We start from the raw sequence: 19,211 nt of genomic DNA on the forward strand, positions 1-19,211 counted from the left end.
CAGGATGGCTATTTTGACAGTATTAATTCTTCCTATCTGTGAGCATGGGATACATTTCCATTTATTGATGATCTTTAATTTCTCTCATGAGTGTCATGTAGTTTTCGGAGTATAGGTCTTTCACCTCACTGGTTAGAAGATCTATTCCTACATATTTTATTCTTTTTGATGCACTTGTAATCAGGAATTGCCTTCCTGATTTCTCTTTCTGCCAGTTCATTGTTAGTATATAGAATTGCTGCATATCTGTGTATATTAATTTTGTGTCCTGCAACTTTGCTGAATTCAGTTATTAGTTCTAATAGTGTTTTGGTGGAGTATTTAAGGTTTTCTATGTATAATATCTTGTCATCTGCAAATAGTGACAGTTTAACTTCTTTACCAGTTTAGATGCCTTTTTTTAAAGTAATTTATTTATTTTGTTGTCATTAATCTACAATTACATAAAGAATATTATGTTTACTAGGATCCACCCTTCACCAAATCCCCCCCACAAACCCCATTACGGTACTGTCCATCAGCGTAGTAAGATGCTGTAGAATCACTACTTATCTTCTCTGTGTTGCACAGCCCTCCCCATGCCCCCCCCACATTATACATGCTAATCGTAATGTCCCCTTTTTTTTCCCCACCCTTATCCCTCCCTTCCCTCCCTTTCTCCCCAGTCCCTTTCCCTTTGGTAACTGTTAGTCCATTCTTAGGTTCTATGATTCTGCTGCTGTTTTGTTCCTTCAGTCTTTCTCTGTTCCTATAGTCTTTGGGTTTGAGGTGAGTCTCTTGTAAGCAGCATAGAGATGGGTCTTGCTTTTTTATCCATTCTATTATTCTGTATCTTTTGATGGGTGCATTCAGTCCATTCACATTTAGGGTGATTATTGAAAGATATGTACTTATTGTCATTGCAGGCTTTAGATTCGTGGTTGCCAAAGGTTCAAGGTTAGCTTCTTTAGTATCTTACTGTCTAACTTAACTCACTTATTGACCTATTTTAAACACTGTCTGGTCATTCTTTATTTTTCTCCCTTCTTATTTCTCCTCCTCCGTTCTTTATATGTTGGTTGTTTTATTCTGTTCTCTTTTGTGCTTCCTTTAACTGCTTTTGTGGGTAGTTGATTTTATTTTTTGCCTTTAGTTAGTATTTGCTTGGTCTGCTTTCTTTGCTGTGATTTTATTTTCTCTGGTGACATGTATTTAGTCTTAGAAGTGCTCCCATCTAGAGCAGTCCCTCTAAAATACCCTGTAGAGGTGGTTTGTGGGAGGCAAATTCCCTCAACTTTTGATTGTCTGGGAATTGTTTAATCCCTCCTTCATATTTAAATGATAACCATGCTGGATACAGTATCCTTGGTTCAAGGCCCTTCTCTTTCATTGCATTAAATATATCATGCCATTCTCTTCGGGCCTGTAAGGTTTCTGTTGAGAAGTCTGATGATAGCCTGATGGGTTTTCCTTTGTAGGTGACCTTTTTCCTCTCTCTGGCTGCCTTTAAAACTATGTCCTTGTCCTTGATCTTTGCCATTTTAATTATTACGTGTCTTCGTGTTGTCCTCCTTGGGTCCTTTCTGTTGGGAGTTCTGTACACTTCCATGGTCTGATCGATTATTTCCTCCCCCAGTTTGGGGAAGTTTTCAGCAATTATTTCTTCAAATACTCTTTGTATTCCTTTTTCTCTCTCTTCTTCTTCTGGTACCCCTATTATGTGGATATTGTTCTTTCTGGATTGGTCACACAGTTCTCTTAATATTGTTTCATTCCTGGAGATCCTTTTTATCTCTCTCTGTGTCAGCTTCTATGCGTTCCTGTTCTCTGGTTTCTATTCCATCAATGGCCTCTTGTATCTTATCCATTCTGTTTGTAAATCCTTCCAGAGATTGTTTCATTTCTGTAATCTCCTTCCAGACGTCTGTAATCTCCCTCTGGACTTCATCCTTTAGCTCTTGCGTATTTCTCTGCAGCTCCATCAGCATGGTTATGAGCTTTATTTTTAATTCTTTTTCAGGAAGACTGGTTAGGTCTATCTCCTTTTCAGGGTTTGCCTCTGTGATCTTGGTCTGTATCAATTTCTTTTGCCTTTTCATAGTGATAGATATATTTGTGGGGAGCTGGCATGTGTGTTGGGTAAGAGAAAGTCCCTTCTTGCCAGTTTATGGCCTTCCTTTCCTGGGAGAACAGCGGCCTCTAGCAGCTTGTGCTGGGCAGCTGCATGCATACGGGGCTTCTGATCTTGCCTGCTGCTATGGAGTTTATTTAGCTCTGCAGTTGCTGTGGGCGTGGCCTTCCTCAGGCTGCTGCTCCAATATGGCGGAGCTGCGTTGGAGGGGGAACAGGCGGGATGGTGTTTATTGTGGTGAGGGGCCTCCGAGCTGCGCTGTGGGGGTTTGGGCGCCCAGAGTTCTCCAGGATGCACAGCTGCTGGGCTAAGTGTCCCAGGGCTCTTCCGTCCAGCTGTGGGGTCCCTGTTCCTTTAAGACTTTCAAAAAGCACTCGCTTTCCTTTGTCCTGGGTGCGCCGGCTGCAGGGACCTGCTCACACGTCTTACTGTCCTGTATCCCCAGTTTCCAGCACCCCACGCACACACTGTGTGTCTGTGCTCCGGTGCGGATGGCTAGGGCTGGGTGATTAGCAGTCCTGGGCTCCCTCTCCCTCCCCATTCCAACTCTTCTCCCGCGGGGAGCTGGTGTGAGGGGCGCTTGGGTCCCGCTGGACCACAGCTTGTATCTTACCCCCTTTGCGAGGCGCTGGTTTCTCATGGGTGTGGATGTAGTCTGGCTGTTGTCCTGTGTCTTCTGGTCTTTATTTTAGGATTAGTTGTATTTGTTGTATTTTCAAAAATATATATGGTTGGAGATTGCTGCTGCTCTACTCACACCGCCATCATGGTTCTCTCCAGTTTAGATGCCTTTTATCTCTTTATTTTGTCTGATTGCCGTGGCTAGGACTGCCAGTACTACATTGAATAAAAGTTTTGAAAATGGACATCCTCATCTTCTTCCTGATCTTAGAGGAAAAGCTTTTAGTTTTTCACTGTTAAATATGATGTTGGCTATTGGTTTGTTGTATATGGCCCTTATTATGTTGAGGTACATACCTTCTAAACCCCGTTTTATTGAGAGTATTTATCATGAATGGATGTTGAATTTTGTCAAATGCTCTTTCAGTATCTGTTGAGATGATCATTGTGGTTTTTATCCTTTTTGTTACTGTGGTATATGATACTGATTTGAGTTACAAATATTGTACCATCCTTGCATTCCTGAAATAAATCCCACTTGGCCCTAATGGATGGTCTTTGATCTATTTTTTAATGTAGTTTGCAAATATTTTATTGAGGATTTTTGCATCTATGTTCAAGGATATTGGTCTAAGTTTTTCTGTTTTGTGGTGTATGACTGGTTTTGGTATTAGAGTGATGCTGGCCTCATAGAATGAGTTTGGAAGTATTCCCTCGTCTTCTTTTTGGAATACTTTAAGAAGGATGTGTATTAGATGTTCTTTAAATGTTTGGTAGAATTCAGCTGTGAAGCCATCTGGACCTGGAGTTTTGTTTTTAGGTAGTTTTTTGATTACCAGTTCGATTTCATTGCTGGTAATTGTTCTGTTCAGATTTTCTGTTTCTTCCTGGGTCAGTCTTAGAAGGTTATATTCTAGAAAGTTTTCCACTTCTTCTAGGTTGTCCAATTTAATGATGAATAATTTTTCGTATTATTCTCTAATATGTCTCTGTATTTCTGTGGTATCCATTGTGATTATTCCTTCTTTGTTTATGATTTTGTTTATATGTGTACCCTCTTTTTTTCGTGGTAAGTCTGGCTAGAGATTTTTCTGTTTTGTTTATTTTCTCTATGAACCAGCTTCTAGTCTCATTGACTTTTTTCTGTTCTTCTGTATTTCTGCTCTGGTCTTTATTATGTCCATTTATTCTTCTTTTACTAGTTTCTTTAATTGTGAATTTAGACTGTTTATTTGGGATTGCTCTTGTTTTTTGAGGTAAATTGTATTTGCTGTGTACATTCCTCTTAGAAATGCCTTTGCTGAGTCCCACAGATTTGGGGTTACTGAGTTTTTGTTTTCATTTGTCTACATGTATTGCTTGATTTCTGTTTTAATTTGTTCATTGATCCATTGATTATTTAGAAGCATGTTGTTAAGCCTCCATGTGGTTGTAGGCTTTTTTGTTTTCTTTGTGTAATTTATTTCTGATTTCATACAGTTGTGGTCTGAGAAGCTGCTTGATACAGTTTCAATTTTTTTGAATGTAGGGAGGCTCTTTTTGTGGGCTAGTATGTGTACATGCATTCCATGTACACTTGAGAAAAATGTGTATCCTACTGCTTTTGGGTGGAATGTTCTGTAGATATCTGTTAAGTCCTCTGATCTAATGTATTGGTCAGTTCCTCTGCTTCCTTATTTATTTTCTGTCTGGTTGATCTGTCTATCTATGTGAGTGGTGTGTTAAAGTCTGGTAAAATGAATGTGTTGCACTCTGTTTCCCCCTTTAATTCTATCAGTATTTGTTTTACATATTTAGGTGCTCCTATGTTGGGTGTATAGATCATTATAAAGGTTATATCCTCTTGTTGGACTGACCCCTTTATCATAATGTAATGTCTTTCTCTGTCTCTTGTTACTTTCTTTGTCTTGAAATGTATTTTGTCTGATAGAAATACTGCTACTCCTGCTTTTTTCACCCTATTATTTGAATGAACTATTTTTTTCCATCCCTTCACTTTTAGTCTGTGTATGTCTGCGTCTGAAATGAGTTTCTTATAGGCAGCATATAGATGGGTCTTGTTTATCCAGTTTGCCACTCTGTGTCTTTTGATTGTTGCATTCAGTCTATGTACATTTAAGGTGATTATTGATAGATATGTACTTAATTGCCATTTTATTGTTTTCTGGTTGTTGTTTTTTTAAAAATTTTGTATCATTAATCTACAATTACATGAAGAACATTATGTTTACTAGGCTGCCCCCTTCACCAAGTCCCCCCCCACATACCTCTTCACAGTCACTGTTCATCAGCGTAGTAAGATGCTGCAAAATCACTACTTGTCTTCTCTGTGTTGTAGAGCCTGCCCCATACCCCCTCCGACGTTATACATGCTAATTGTATTGCTCCCTTTCTTTTTCCTCCACCCTTATCCCTCCCTTCCCACCCATCCTCTCCAGTCCCTTTCCTTTTGGTAACTGTTAGTCCATTTGTGGTTTCTCTGATTCTGCTGCTGTTTTATTCCTTCAGTTTTTCTTTGTTCTTATACTCCACATGTGAGTGAAATCATTTGGTACTTGTCTTTCTCCGCCTGGCTTATTTCACTGAGCATAATACCCTCTAGCTCCATCCATGTTGTTGCAAATGGTAGGATTTGTTTTCTTCTTATGGCTGAATAATATTCCATTGTGTATATGTACCACATCTTCTTTATCTTCTGGCTGTTTTAATAGCTCCTCTCTGTTCCTTTCTTTCTTATACTTTTGTTATTTGTTGGCGTTCTTAAGTGTTGTGATTGAATTTCTCTTTTTTTTAAATTTTCTTTTTGTGAATCTATTGTTGGCTTCTGTTTTGTGGTTACCAAAACTGCAAGGAAAGCTTCTTTACTATGTAACAGTCTATCTTAAATTGCTAATTACTCTATTTCAGACACAATTTAAAGGTACTTTTTCATCTTCTTCCTCCTCCTCCTCCTCCTCCTCTTCCTCCACACTTTATGTATTAGATGTCATAATCTGCACTTTTCGTGTATCCCTTGACTTATTTTGTGAATACTTGATTTTGCTTCTTTTGTTTTAATTGTGTACTGGTTTGGTAATTAATTGGTCTACCTTTACTTGCGGGTTTATTTTCACTTGCGAAAGCTATTTAGACTAAGGAATATTTCCATCTACACAGTTCCTTTAACATATCCTGTAGGGCTGGCTGACTATTCCTTCAACTTTTATGTGGAAATTGTTTAATCCCCTCTACAAATTTCAGTGATAATCTTACCAGGTGGAGGATTCTTCGTTGGATGTCTTTCTGTTTCATTACATTGAGTATATCATGCCAGTCTCTTCTGGCTTGTAAAATTTCTGCTGAGAAGTCTGCTGATAACTGATGGTGTTTCCTTTATAAGTAATCTTTTTTCTCTTTCTGGTTGACTCTCTCCTTATCCTTGATCTCTGCCATTGTAATTATTATGTCTTGGTGTTGTCTTCCCGGGGTTCCTTTTGTTAGGGGCTCTCTGAGTTTCCATGACCTGAGTGTCTTGTTTCCTTCCCCAGATTGGGGGAGTTTTCAACAGTTATTTACTTAAAAAGACTTTCTATCCCGTTGTCTCCCTCTTCTCCTTCTTGTACCCCTATTATATAAATTGTTTCATTTGGATTGGTCACACAGCACTCTCTTTATTCTTTCATTCCTAGAGATCCTTTTTTCTCTCTGTTCCTCAGCTTTGTTGTGTTCCTCAGCTTTGTTGTGTTCCTGTTCTCTTGTCTTCCAATTTCTATCTCATTGTCTTCTCTACCTGCAGTAATCCACTCTTGCTTGGTAATTAATTGGTCTACCTTTACTGGTGGGTTTATTTTCACTTGTGAAAGCTATTTAGACTAAGGAATATTTCCATCTAAAAAGTTCCTTTAACATATCCTGTAGGGCTGGCTGACTCTTAAATCCCTCCATTGTATGTTTCATTTCAGATACTGTGTTTTTCAGCTCTGAGTGGCCCTTTTTCAGGTAGTCTCTCTTTTTTGAAGTTCTCCTTGAGATCTTGAAACATTTTTCTGTAGATCAGTGAGCATGTTTATGACTTTTACTTTGAAATCTTTATCAAGAAGATCGGTGATCTCCATTTCATTTAGCCCTATTTCTGATGTCTTATCCTGTAGTTTTGTTTGGAACATACTCCTCTGCCTCCTCCTTTTGTCAGGGTTTCTGTGTTTCTTCCCTTGTAGTAGATGGATCTGTTATGTTTCCTGGCCTATAGAGTAATATCTTTATGAAGGAGGCATCTTATGGTGTCCAGAGCTCAAGACTGTATTCTCCAGTGCCTGGTTCTGCTTTGCAGAAACCCCAGCTGTTTTTGGTGTGGAGTAGGTGGGGCCACCTTTCATCTGAGGCTGCAGCTCTGCTTTCAGTTTGCTTCAGCCACCTTTGTGATCTGAGCAGAGGCTGCTGCTGGGATCACTGTGGGCAGGGTTGCCTTCTGCCTGCCCTGCAGTGATGGCTGGGCTGCAGTGTTAACGGGGTGAGTGGGGCTATTGTGTGGCCCTGGGGCAGGATGGGATGTGCAGCACCGTGTTTGGAGACCTGTGGGGAGGAAGAAACTCCCTGGGTGGGCTCCTACAGGCATCTCCCTGGCTTTTCTGAAATGGGGTTGAGCAAGCTAGGAGAGTCTCCTTTTCTCTGCCAGGCAGCAAAGTCTGACACTGCTGCTGGGCTGAGTGGGTTGGCTTGCTAGCAGTGCACATGGAGGCAACTTGGGTCTGAATTGCCAGTGAGAGGGATGGAGTGTCTGGGGCTCCCAAGAGTTCCAGACTTGTTGGGCTGAAGGAGGGCTGGGGAGATATCTCCCACCTGCCTTTTATCTTGAGGATAGAGCTCTGTCCAATCCTTACTCCTCTTTTTCCCCTCCTATTGCTGGCAAGTCTTTCAAACTGCCATCTCTGCTTTGGGTCTCAGGACTGGTGGTGCATGCCTGCCCTCAACAACAAACTCTGGAGTCTCAGTCTTCCAGCGTGTTCAAGCTGTCCCTGGTGTCCAGCCCTGCTCATTACCAGAACCCAGTGCAATGTGGACTTGTCCTCCCAGAGCAGTACTTCGGGGCCAGGTTTGCAGCATACCTGAACTCCTTTCCCCTCCCTGCTCCATTCCTCTTTCTCCCCCCTGTGGACTGGGGTCAAGGGAGGACTTGGGTCCTGTTCAGTAGTGGCTCTGCCACTTTACCCTTATCTGTGTGGTCTTTTTTTCTTCCCCTGGTGCAGGTGGTCTGTTCTGCAGTCTTTAGGTCTTTTTCAGGTTTAGTTGTATTTGCTGTATTTTCTTTTATGTGTTTTCGGGAGGAGGTTTCTGCATTTCCTTCCTACTCCACCATCTTTTTCTTTACCTCCTATATAAACTTTTGAAGAAATAAGAGGAGGCAACATTTCCCAGTTCTTTCTGTGAGCCCAACCTTACCCTTATACCAAAACCAGGGAAAAGTAGAGGAAAACTACAGACCAATATCTGTTATGAACATAGATGCAAAAATCCTTAACAAAATTTTAGTAAACTGAAGCCAATAGTATATACAAAGGAGAACACATCATGACCAGGTAAGGTTTATCCCACCATTTCAAGGTTGGTTTAGCATTCAAAATTCAAGCACTATAACTCACTGTATTAACAGACTAAAAAAGAAAACATTTTGATTATCTCAAAAGCAGAAAAAGAATTTGAGAAAATTCATCTTCCATTCATGTTAAAAACTTGCAGCAAATTAGGAGGGAACTTCCTCAATCTGATGGAGAGCTTTTTGAGAAACCTCCAGCTAATACTATATTTAATGATGAAATGCTGAATTCTTTGCTCCTAAGAGCAGGAATTAAGGCATGAATATTTGTTCTTGCCACTTGTTTTCAACATAGTACTGACAATTCTCAGCAGTGAAATAAGCTATACAAAGTTAGTATATAAAAATAGCAGCAACAGACTCCAAGAAGGGACTAGTAGTTACCAAAGGGGAGGGGTGGGGAAGGACGAGTGGGGAGTGAGGGAGAAAGGGATTGTGGGGTAACATGACTGGTGCACATGGTATGTGTGGGGTCATGGGGAAGACAGTGTAGCTCAGAGAAGGCAAATAGGGACTCTGGCATCTTACTACACTGATGGGCAGTGACTGCAATAGAGTATAGGGGGGGACTTGATAATAAGGGTGAATGTAATAACCACATTGCTTTTCTTGTGAAACCTTCATAAGAGTGTATATCAATGATACCTTAATAAAAAAAAGATTGTAAAAAATCAAATAAAATAAGTAGGTACTGTATCAAAAAATCAATTAATATACTATGAAGAGCAATGAAACTGAGGCTGATGAAATGCATCATTTACAAATAGCATAAAAATATGAAATTCTTAGGCCAAAATTTGCAAGACATGTGCAATAGCTGTTTAGTGGAAACTGCAAACACTGCTTTTGGATCAGAGGATTCTGTATTGTTAAGATTTCACTTCTTCCCTCATTGATCTGTAGATTCAACACAATCCAAGTTAACTGACACACACTAAAATTTATCTGAAAATACAAAGTGTCTAGAATACACAAAGTTTGAAGCAAAGGTCAAAGTTGGAGGGCTTAACACTACCTGATTTCCAGACTTATAAAGATCTGGTAATTAGGTGATGTGGCATTTGTGTGAAAATAGGCATATAGATCAAAGGAAGATAATAGAGGTCCAGAAATAAATCCATACGGTATGGTCAGTTGATTTTTGATAGTTGCCAAGATATTTCAGTGGGGAAATGATAATTTTTGTATAAGTGGTCCTTAAACAATTGGATAACCATTTTAAGGGAGGAAAAATACTTCTTCCTTCTACTCTTCTAGGTTCTCAGCTGGGTTACTGTCTGGGACAGATTAACAAAAGAAAAAAGTTCTATAACATGTATACTTCATATATACATGGGAGAAACTCATGCATGAGTAACTCAAAGGTTTGGTTAGAACTTAAGCAAAGGAACAATAATTTTTTAGAGAACTGATATGACAAAGGGAAAGGACCTTGAGTCCCTAGGGGTGGCAAATTGTGGGAAGGCAAATTTATGTGAGTACTTATATATGTATATATATATGGTAGATAAAGCTAGTTATTTAGTACAGTTTATGTAGGGTCCTCTGGTACCATCTCCAGGCTGATAAGGGTTGTCTCTCATGGTTAACTTGTGTCTTCTTTGGTAAAGAAAGAGGAGGACAGTTTTGTAAATTTAATTCCTGTTGTTAGGCAAATGGAGGGCACAGGGCTTTTCTTTATCTGCTTCTCAATTTTCTTCTGCTCAAAATAATGCTTATGCCAGAGTGGCAGATTTTGTGGTGGCAAATGCTGTTACCTTTACCACATTGAAAAAAACAACAAAAAATATAACCCTCCAACTTGACACCATCAAAAAACTAACTCAAAATGGACTGTAGACTTATATATAAGAGCTAAAACAAATTCTAGAAGGAAACATCTGAGAAAATTATTGTGATCATAGATCAGACAAAATTGTCATAAATTGAACATGAAAAGCAAGCACGAAGTTTAAAAAAATGGATGTTTGATTTCATCAAAATAAAATAATTCTCTTTCAAGACACAGTGGAGAAAATGCAAAGACAAGCTATAGACTGGCAGAAAAAAAAAAGTTTAAGAAAATATTCCCTTGTAGGATATATGAAGAACTCTTATAATTCAGTAGTAAGACAATCCAATTAAAAAAATAGTCAAGAGATGTGAACACTTTGTCAAAGAAGGTATGGTATTGGCAAATAAGCACATGAAAAGATGTTCAACATTAGTCATTAAGGAAATACAAAGTAAAACCACAACATATTGCTGTACAGCTGTTAGTGTGGCTGATCTTAAACAGTGTGACTGAATCAAATGTGAGGATGTGGAGCAACTGAAACTCTAATATGTAACTGATAGGAATGTAAGATTTACAACCATTTCGAAACAGTTTGACTTAAAAACATTAAACATATATTTATCATAACACAGCAATTCTACCTCTGAAATGAATACTTAAATCCACATCAAGACTTGCACTGAATATTTATACCAACTCTGTAATAGTTAAAAATTGGAACCAACCCATGCATTACTTAAGAGGTAGATAAACAAATTGTGGTTTATTTATGCAGTGGTGTACTTCTCAGCAATAAAAATGAGCAATCTTTTGACATACTGGTACGTGGTATTGTAAAGAGCTGTTAATTGAAAATTTTGACTGTTGGGTGTCTTCCTTGTCTTAATTTGCATTTTCCTAATTACTGGTAAAAGATGAGCTTTCATTATTGGCTCTGGGTTTCTACTTCTGAGTCTTCTGTCAACTTTTCTACTGAGTTATTTGTCTTTTTCTTTTTGGTTTATAATTCTTTGTATATATTGAATATCAATTATTTGTCGTGTGTGTTTCAAAAATTTGCATTCTGTAGCTTATCTCTTTATGATTTTTTTTCATTGTATGGACATTTTAAATTTTAAAGTCATCATTTATAATCTTTTTTTTTTATTTTCTAGTCTGTGTTTCTGATTTTTAAGAAGTCTTTCCTTATGCTGAGGTCAATAAAGATTCTTCTGCATTTGCTTCTGACAGTTTTAAGGATTTACTTTTCATATGTAGTTTTATTCCACCTGGAATTTATGTTTGTGTGTGTGTCAATGTGACTCTGGTTTTCTATTCTATATAGGTAACTAATTAGCCCAAACCCTTTGTTATTGAATATTAATTATGACTCCTCTAATATAATCCAGTTTTTGGATATGTGTGAGTCTATTCTAGGATCTTTATTCTTTCCCATTGGTCTGCTTAATTTCCACTTAATTTCCACATGTCTTAATTACTACTTAATTACAAATGAAAAAACCTACACCCAGTAGGGCAGATCTTTCCACCTTGTTTATCTTACTCTTTCTCCATTGACATTTTTGTTAGATTGCATTGAATTTATAGATTAACTGAAGAGAACTGGCTTAGCAATATTGAGTATTTCACCAGAGGTATGGTCTGTAACTATTTATTTGGGTTTTATAATATCCTTCACTAGTGTTTCATAAATATTTCATTGAAAATCTTTTTTTTTTTTATCCCGAGGTAGTACTGGTTATTGTGTTTGGGTTCTCTTTTTCTGTTGTTGTTAGAATACAGATACATTGTTAATTTTAGTATATTGATTTTCACTGCTTCTGAATTTTTTTGATGCTGAATGGTTAGTCCTTGAGATCCTACACAGTCATACTGCTAAATTAGGATAGTTTTGATTTTCTTTCTAATTTTTGTACATCTTATTTCATTTTTGTGTCTTACTGCTTTTGTCTAAGACCTCCATTCAATATTAAATAGAGACAGAGTGATGGTGAGCTTCCTTATTTCACTCCTGACTGTAATGGATACTAGTTTTTCCTGTTCAATTCAGTAATAATGATAATGTCTGTCTGGTACTGTGTCAGTGATTTGTTGATCATTTTTGTAATATCTTGCGAGGCAAGTACATTTATTCCATTTTACAGATGAAGCTCAAAGAAGTAGAGTAGTTTGCCAGTTATGTGATTAGTGAGTAGAAAACCTGCAAATGAATCGCTGTTAATCCTTGTGCTTTACCTCAAGGAAGATCTTTCAGTGAGAAGTATAAAGTCTTGCCAAAATGAAATAGTGACATTGTCTTTATGAATTCTCCATCTGCTCTGTGCTCTAGAAGCAGCACATACTCCCTCAAAACTCTGGATCACAGACCTTACCTATTGCTTCCTTTCGGTATCCTGTTGATACAAATGAACACTATTGTTTTTTAGTCTTAATTATGAACTAATTTGGAGTACATCTTATTCATTGATTATCCAGTTCATGTTCAGTTTTCCCTAGTTGTCTCCAAGGTATCTTTTCTTATGATTGTATGAATATGGATCCAAACAAGGTTTGGATTTTAACTTTTTAGTGGAACAAATTGTGGGAACCAGAGAATTCACTGTGTATTTGGGGATGCTATGGATGAATTTTTTTGTGATTCAGTCTAGAAGAGCTGGAAGGCTTTTACTGGAATCTTGATACTGCCCATTTTAAAACTTGATTTGCTTTGCTAACAATTATGAGAATCTGAACACGCGTAGTTGTGTGACCCAGTGAATAGCTAAGATTCTTAGTTAACCCTAAGTTCAGTTTTGAGGATTCTATTTGATGTAAAACTCACATTTAAGTCTTAATATACTATGCATGGAGGGACCTAAAAATTCCCAATTGCTTATTTTCCTCATCATTATCATCTGTTAACTCATGTAGTTCAATATAAGAATGACTTTTAAAAATATCTGATTACAGAATCAATCCATGGTTATTAAGGACATTTTAGAAAATACAGGTGGGTTAAACTACATAAAGGAAAAAATAAGTATCACCTGTAATCTCACTCCTAAGAGATACTTTTTATATTTTTGTTATGTATATTTAACCCATTATCTTTTCATACTTATTTACAGTTAATATAATGCATATATAGTTTTGCGTGAGTTTTTCTAGACTATCACAAGTATTTCCCTTATATATTAAAAAATTTATAATCACATCATGAGAATGACTTTATAGTCATTCATTTGAATTTGTCATCATTTATTATTCCTATTTTTTGCTATCTAACTTATTTCCAGATTGTTCTCTATTATAAATAATGTTCATGAACATTTTTATATACAAATATTTTCCATATATTTGAATATTGAAGAATGAGATTTCAGTGAAAAGCATTTAAAATGCTTAGAATGGTGCCTAGATCATAGAACATACTCAGATTTTGGCAAATGCACCTTCCTTTTATCACTTAATATGACCTGGAGGTCTTAAAGTACTTATATGGCTTTAGCTAATGATTTTTTAAAAGAATAACTTTGTGAAGGAATGTTAGCATTCAAATATACTGCAGTCTGTCCCATCTTACAAAAGCCCCTCTTGATTCTCTCTCTGCTCCAGCTACATCTCATTTCTCTTTACAGTAAAATTATTTAAAGGAGTTACCTATTTTTGCTATCACCAATTTCTCTCCTTTTTTCTCTTGACCTACTGCATTTAAGCTTTCCCCACTGCCACCTTTTATTCCTAAATCCAGTAATCAATTGTAAGTTCTCATCTCATTTGTCTTATAAGTATTTGATGTTTATTGTCTTCTCTTCCTTGAAATGTTTTTTCATTTGACTTCCAAAACATTGCACTTTCTTTCCTCCATGGCCATTCCTTCTTAGTTTCCCTTGCTGTTTTTTCTTTTTTCTTAATGAAAATTTTCAAAATACAAAGTAAATAGAATATTATAATGAGCCCCCCCATATATCCTTCAATAATCATCAACATTCTGCTGTTCTTGTTTAATTTATACCATTAGCCATTGCTTATCCCTACTTGATTATTATTTTTTTATTTTTTTAAGTCATATTTATTGAGATGTAATACACATAGAGTAACATTTACCCTTTTTAAGTGAACAGCTCTGTAAGTTTTTTTTAGTTCTTTTTTTAAATTTAAGTGTTGTTGATACACAATCTTATGTTGGTTTCAAGTACACAACACAGTGGTTCACCAACTACTCACATTATTAAATCCTCCCCCCCATTAGTGCAGTTACCATCTGTCAACATAGGAAGATGTTATAGAATCATTGGCTATATATTCCCCATGCTTTACTAACATCTCCATGACCAGCTTACATTATGATTGAGAATTTTTTGTGCCGCTTTATCCCCCTTGCCATCCCCACCCACACTAACCCCTCCCCATGGTAACCACCAGTCACTTCTTAATGTCTCTGAGTCTACTGCTATTTTGTTCATTTTGTTCTGTTTTGTTTTTAAATTCCACAAATAAGTGAAATCATATGTAGTTCTCTTTTTCCACCTGGCTTATTTCAGTTAGCATAATAATCTAGGTCCAACCATATCATCCCAAAAGGCAGGATTTATTTATTTTTAATGGCTGAATAATATTCTGTTGTGTATATGTACCACATCTTTATCTATTCATCTATTGGTGGATCTTTTGGTTGTTTTCATTATCTTGACTGTTGTAAGTAATGCAGCAATGAACATAGGGGTACACATATCTTTTCTAATTATGATTTTGTTTCTTTTGGGTAAATTCCCAGATGTTGAATTTATAAGTTTTGACAAAAATATGCAATCTTGTAACCACTACCACAATCCATATACAGAGTTAACCATCACCTTGTTCCTTTTGCCCTTTGTAGTTGGTGTCCTTGCCTTACCCCCAGATCCTAGTAACCACTAATCTATTTACTATCCCTATAATTTTGGATCTCATAGTATATAATGTTTTAATACTTGCTTCTTTTGCTCAACATAACTTTGAGATTCATCCAAGTTGTTGCATGTGTTAGTTCATTTCTTTTTGTTACTCTGTAGAATTCCATTGTATGAATGTACTACAGTTTATTCACTGAGGGAAATTTAGATTGTTTCCCCTTTTTATTCAGTTATTAATAGAGCAGGATTACTGGGTCATATGGTAAGTGTATTTTAACTTTATAAGAAACTATCAAACTGTTATCCATAGTGGCTATATCAGAGTTCCAGTTGTTCTCTGTCGTCACTAGGATTATCAGTATTTTATATGTAAGTCCTTTGTCTATCTTAAATTGGGTTATTTTCTTACTGAGCTTTGAGAGTTCTTTATATTTTCTGGATACAAGTCATTTGTTGGATAAATAATTTTCATGTAATTTCTTCTGTATGGTGTCTTATCTTTTTATCTTAATGTTTTTTGCAGAATGAAAGTTTTTAATTTTGATAAATTCCAACTTGTCAATTTTTTTTATTATGGATTGTGCTTTTGGTGTCTTGTTTAAGAATTCTTTGCCCAATCCCGTCACAAAGATTTACTCCTGTGTTTCTTCTAAGCATTTTTTTTATAGTGTAACATTTTACATTTAGATCAACAGTCTGTTTTGAGTTAGTTTTTCTGTAAGGTGTGAGGTTCGGGTTGCTAATTTATTTATTTTTGCATATGGATATCCAGTGGCTTTTGTATCATTTGTTTAAAAAACTGTCCTTTCTCCATTAAATTGCCTTTGCACCTTTCTAGAAAATCAGTTGGTATATTTGTATGGTTCTGGACTCTTTTCTTTTATTCCATTGATTTATATGTCCTTCCGTTCACCAATTCTATACTATCTTGATTACTGTAACTTTATAGTCGGTTTTAATATTGGGTACTATGATTCCTACTTTATTCTTCAAAATTGTTTTGGCTGTTTTGTCTTTCCCATATAACTACTAGAATTAGTCTTCTGTATCTACAAAAATTCCTGCTTGGATTTTTGAATGGAATTCTAAATCTTTAGATCAATTTGGGAAGAATCTTTACTATGTTAAGTCTCCTAGTCCATGAACATAGTATGTCTCCCCATTTCGTTGGGTCTTTGAATTCTTTTCTTCAGTGTTTTCTGGCTTTCAGTATACAGATCTGTACATGTTTTGTGAAGTATATACATAAGTATTTAATTTTGATACAGCAACCACAAATAGTATTTTATTTTTATTTTTTGAATATCTCTAGTGTATAGAAATTTGATTGATTTGGCAGTGTTGACTTTGTCCTATAATCTTGCTAAGCACATTTACTAGTTATTTTGTTTGCTTGTTTTGGGGGTGGTTTTTTTGGTATGGATTCCCTGGTATTTTATATGTACATAACTATGTTGTCTGCAAAAAGAATAGTTCTTATTTCTTCCTTGATAATGTGTATGCCTTTTAGTTCTTTTTCTTAGCTTATTGAATTGGCTAGGACTTTCACTATGATGTTGAATAATAATTGTGACAGTGGACAACCTTGCCTTGTTTCTGATCTCAGTCTGGAAGTTTGTTACAGTTGGCCTTTATAAGACTGAGGAGATTTCCTACTATTCCTAGTTTGTTGAGAGTTCTTGTTATGAGTGGGTGTTAAATTTTGCCAAATGTTTTTCTGCAGTGGTTTAAATAATCATGTGTTTTTTTCTTCTTTAGACTCAATGTGGTGGATTACATTGATTGCTTTTCAAAAATTGAACCAGCTCTGCATTTTCAGGATAAAACCTATTTGTTTGTAATGCATTATCCTTTTTATATGTCACTGGATTTGATTTGCTAATATTTTGTTGATACTTTTGACATCTTTGTTAGTGAGGATATTGGTCTGTAGTTTTTTCGTAATGTCTTTGCGTGTTTTGGATATCAGGGTAATGTTGGACTTATAAAGTGAGTGGGGAAGTGTTTCCTTCCCCTATTTTCTGAAGAGATTTTATGGAATTGGTACTATTTCTTGTAAGTGTGTGCTAAAATTTATTGGAGAAAATGTCTGGGTGTGTGGATTTCTTTAATAGTTACAGAATTATTCAATTTATTCATCTGGGGTGACTTTTGATAATTTGTGGTTTTTAAAGAAGTGGTTTATTTCAACTAAGTAGTTGAATTTATCTGTTTAGAATTGTGTGTAATACTCTCATTACCTTTTTAATATCTGCAGAATCTAGTGATTTATTTTTATCCCTGTTATTATGTGTGTTTTATTTTTTTTCTTCTTTGTCAGCCTTGTTAGAGATTTGTCAATTATCTTTTCAAAGGACCAGCTTCTGGTTTCACTGATTTTTTCCCCCCATCTTCAATTTCATTGATTTCTGCTTTTTATTATTATTTTCATTCTGATTACTTTGAGTTTATTTTTGTTCCTCTTTTCTTAGCTTCATAAGGGTAAAAGAACATTGATATGAGACCTTTCTACTCATATTAGTCAGCTCAGTCTGCCACAACAAAAGAGTACAAACTGGTTGACTTAAATAGAAAATTATTTCTCACAGTTCTGGAGGCTGGGAAGTCCAAGATCAAGATGTTAGCAAGGTAGGTTTCATTCTGAGGCCTCTTCTCTTGGCTTATAGGCTTTTTTTTTCTGGTTGTGCTCTCATACGACCTCTTTTTGTGCATGCCAGGGGAGAGAGAGAAAGAACAAGGTTTCTGGTGTTTCTTCTTAAAAGGACAAATCCTTTTGGTTCAGGGTCCCATCTGTATAACCTCATTTAACTTTATTTCCTTAGAGGCACCATTCCAAATATAACTATACTGGGTTAGGGCTTCACCATGTGAATTTTAGAGGGACACAAATATTCAGTACATGACACTACTTTTCTAATAAAAGCATGTAAGTATAAAAGTGTTGCAAAAATATTTCCCTTTAAGTATTTCTTTAGTATGCATCACAAATTTTGATGTATTTATATATTTTTTCCAGTTCAAAATATTTCCCAGTTTCTCTTGAGATTGCCTGTTTGACCCATGGATTATTTGTTTAATTTTGTTTGCTTAATTTCCAGGTGTTTGGCAATTTTCCTATTGTATTTTTATAATTGATTTCTAGTTTAATTCCACTGTGGTCAGAAAACAGACTTGGTATGATTTAAATTCTATAAGATTTGTTAAGGTTTGTCTTATAGCTTGTAATTGTGTAAATTTGTCTTAGGGCTCAGGATATGTGGCCTCTCTTGGTGAATCTTCCATGAGCACTTGAAAAGAATATGTATTCTATTTTTAGTTGCAGTGTTCTATGGATGTCAGATCCCATTGTTTGATGATATTGTTCAGTTCTTCTACCCATGCTAATTTTTGATCTAGAAGGGTGTGTCTTTCCTGAAAGAAGGGTTTTAAAATACCCAACTGTAATTGTGCATTTGTCTATTTTTCCTTTCAGTTCTCAATTTTTGCTTTGTGTCTTTTGAAGCTCTGTTGTTAGGTACATAGATGTTGAGAACTATCTTCTTCATTATCATTATGTAATTTTTTTCTTTATCCCTGGTAATTTCTTTGCTTTGAAGTCTACTTTGTCTAATACTAATATAGCCATTCCAGGTTTCTTTGGCTAGTGTTTGTATAGTGTATCTTTTTCAGTCTTTTAAAATTTAAATGAATAGACTGTTTTTTACAACAATTTTAGGTATACAGAAAATTTGAACAAAAAGAACACAGAGTTCCTATACAGTACCCTCCCACAATACACACGCAGTTTCCCCTATTGTTAACATTTTGCATTAGTGTCATACATGTGTTAAATGATGGACCACTATTGATAAATTATTAACTAAAGTCCATAATTTGTATTAGATTTCACTGTGTTGTAGAATTGTATGGGTTTTGACAAATGTATATCACATATCTCCATTATTTAAGTACTATATGGAATAGTTTATCCTATTTTCTTTTAGCCTGATTATATCATTATATTTGAAATGAGTTTCTAATTTATTTAGGTAATCCCTGTCTTTTAATTGGCATTTTTAGATCATTTACATGTACTGTAATTACTGATATGTTTACATTTAGGTCTAGTGTCATACTGGGTTTTTTTGGCTTGTTTGTTCTTCCTATTTTTGAATCTTCTGATGATTCCCTTTTCCTGCCTTTTAAGTCATTTGAACATTTTGTAGTATTGCTTTTTAATCATTTAAATTAATCTGTTAGGGTTTTTTTTTTTAATCT

At 35.8% G+C, this 19,211-nt stretch overlaps 1 protein-coding gene across 13 annotated transcripts in view; it reads left to right on the plus strand.

The window, feature by feature from the left end:
- The window catches only part of R3HDM2 (R3H domain containing 2), a 192,433-nt gene that overhangs the window by 90,907 nt on the left and 82,315 nt on the right, over positions 1-19,211 (plus strand). For 7 of the 13 annotated variants that reach the window (XM_073213397.1, XM_073213396.1, XM_073213395.1 and 4 more), the window contains one exon: positions 7,655-7,802. The exons of the other annotated variants lie outside the window; for them this stretch is intronic. In XM_073213397.1, coding sequence (XP_073069498.1) covers positions 7,655-7,802 — 148 coding nt within the window. The remainder of the gene's footprint in view (positions 1-7,654; positions 7,803-19,211) is intronic. 13 annotated transcript variants of the gene reach the window in all.

Source organism: Manis javanica, chromosome 10 (genome assembly GCF_040802235.1).
Source record: "Manis javanica isolate MJ-LG chromosome 10, MJ_LKY, whole genome shotgun sequence".
In the NCBI taxonomy this organism is placed as follows: domain Eukaryota; kingdom Metazoa; phylum Chordata; class Mammalia; order Pholidota; family Manidae; genus Manis; species Manis javanica.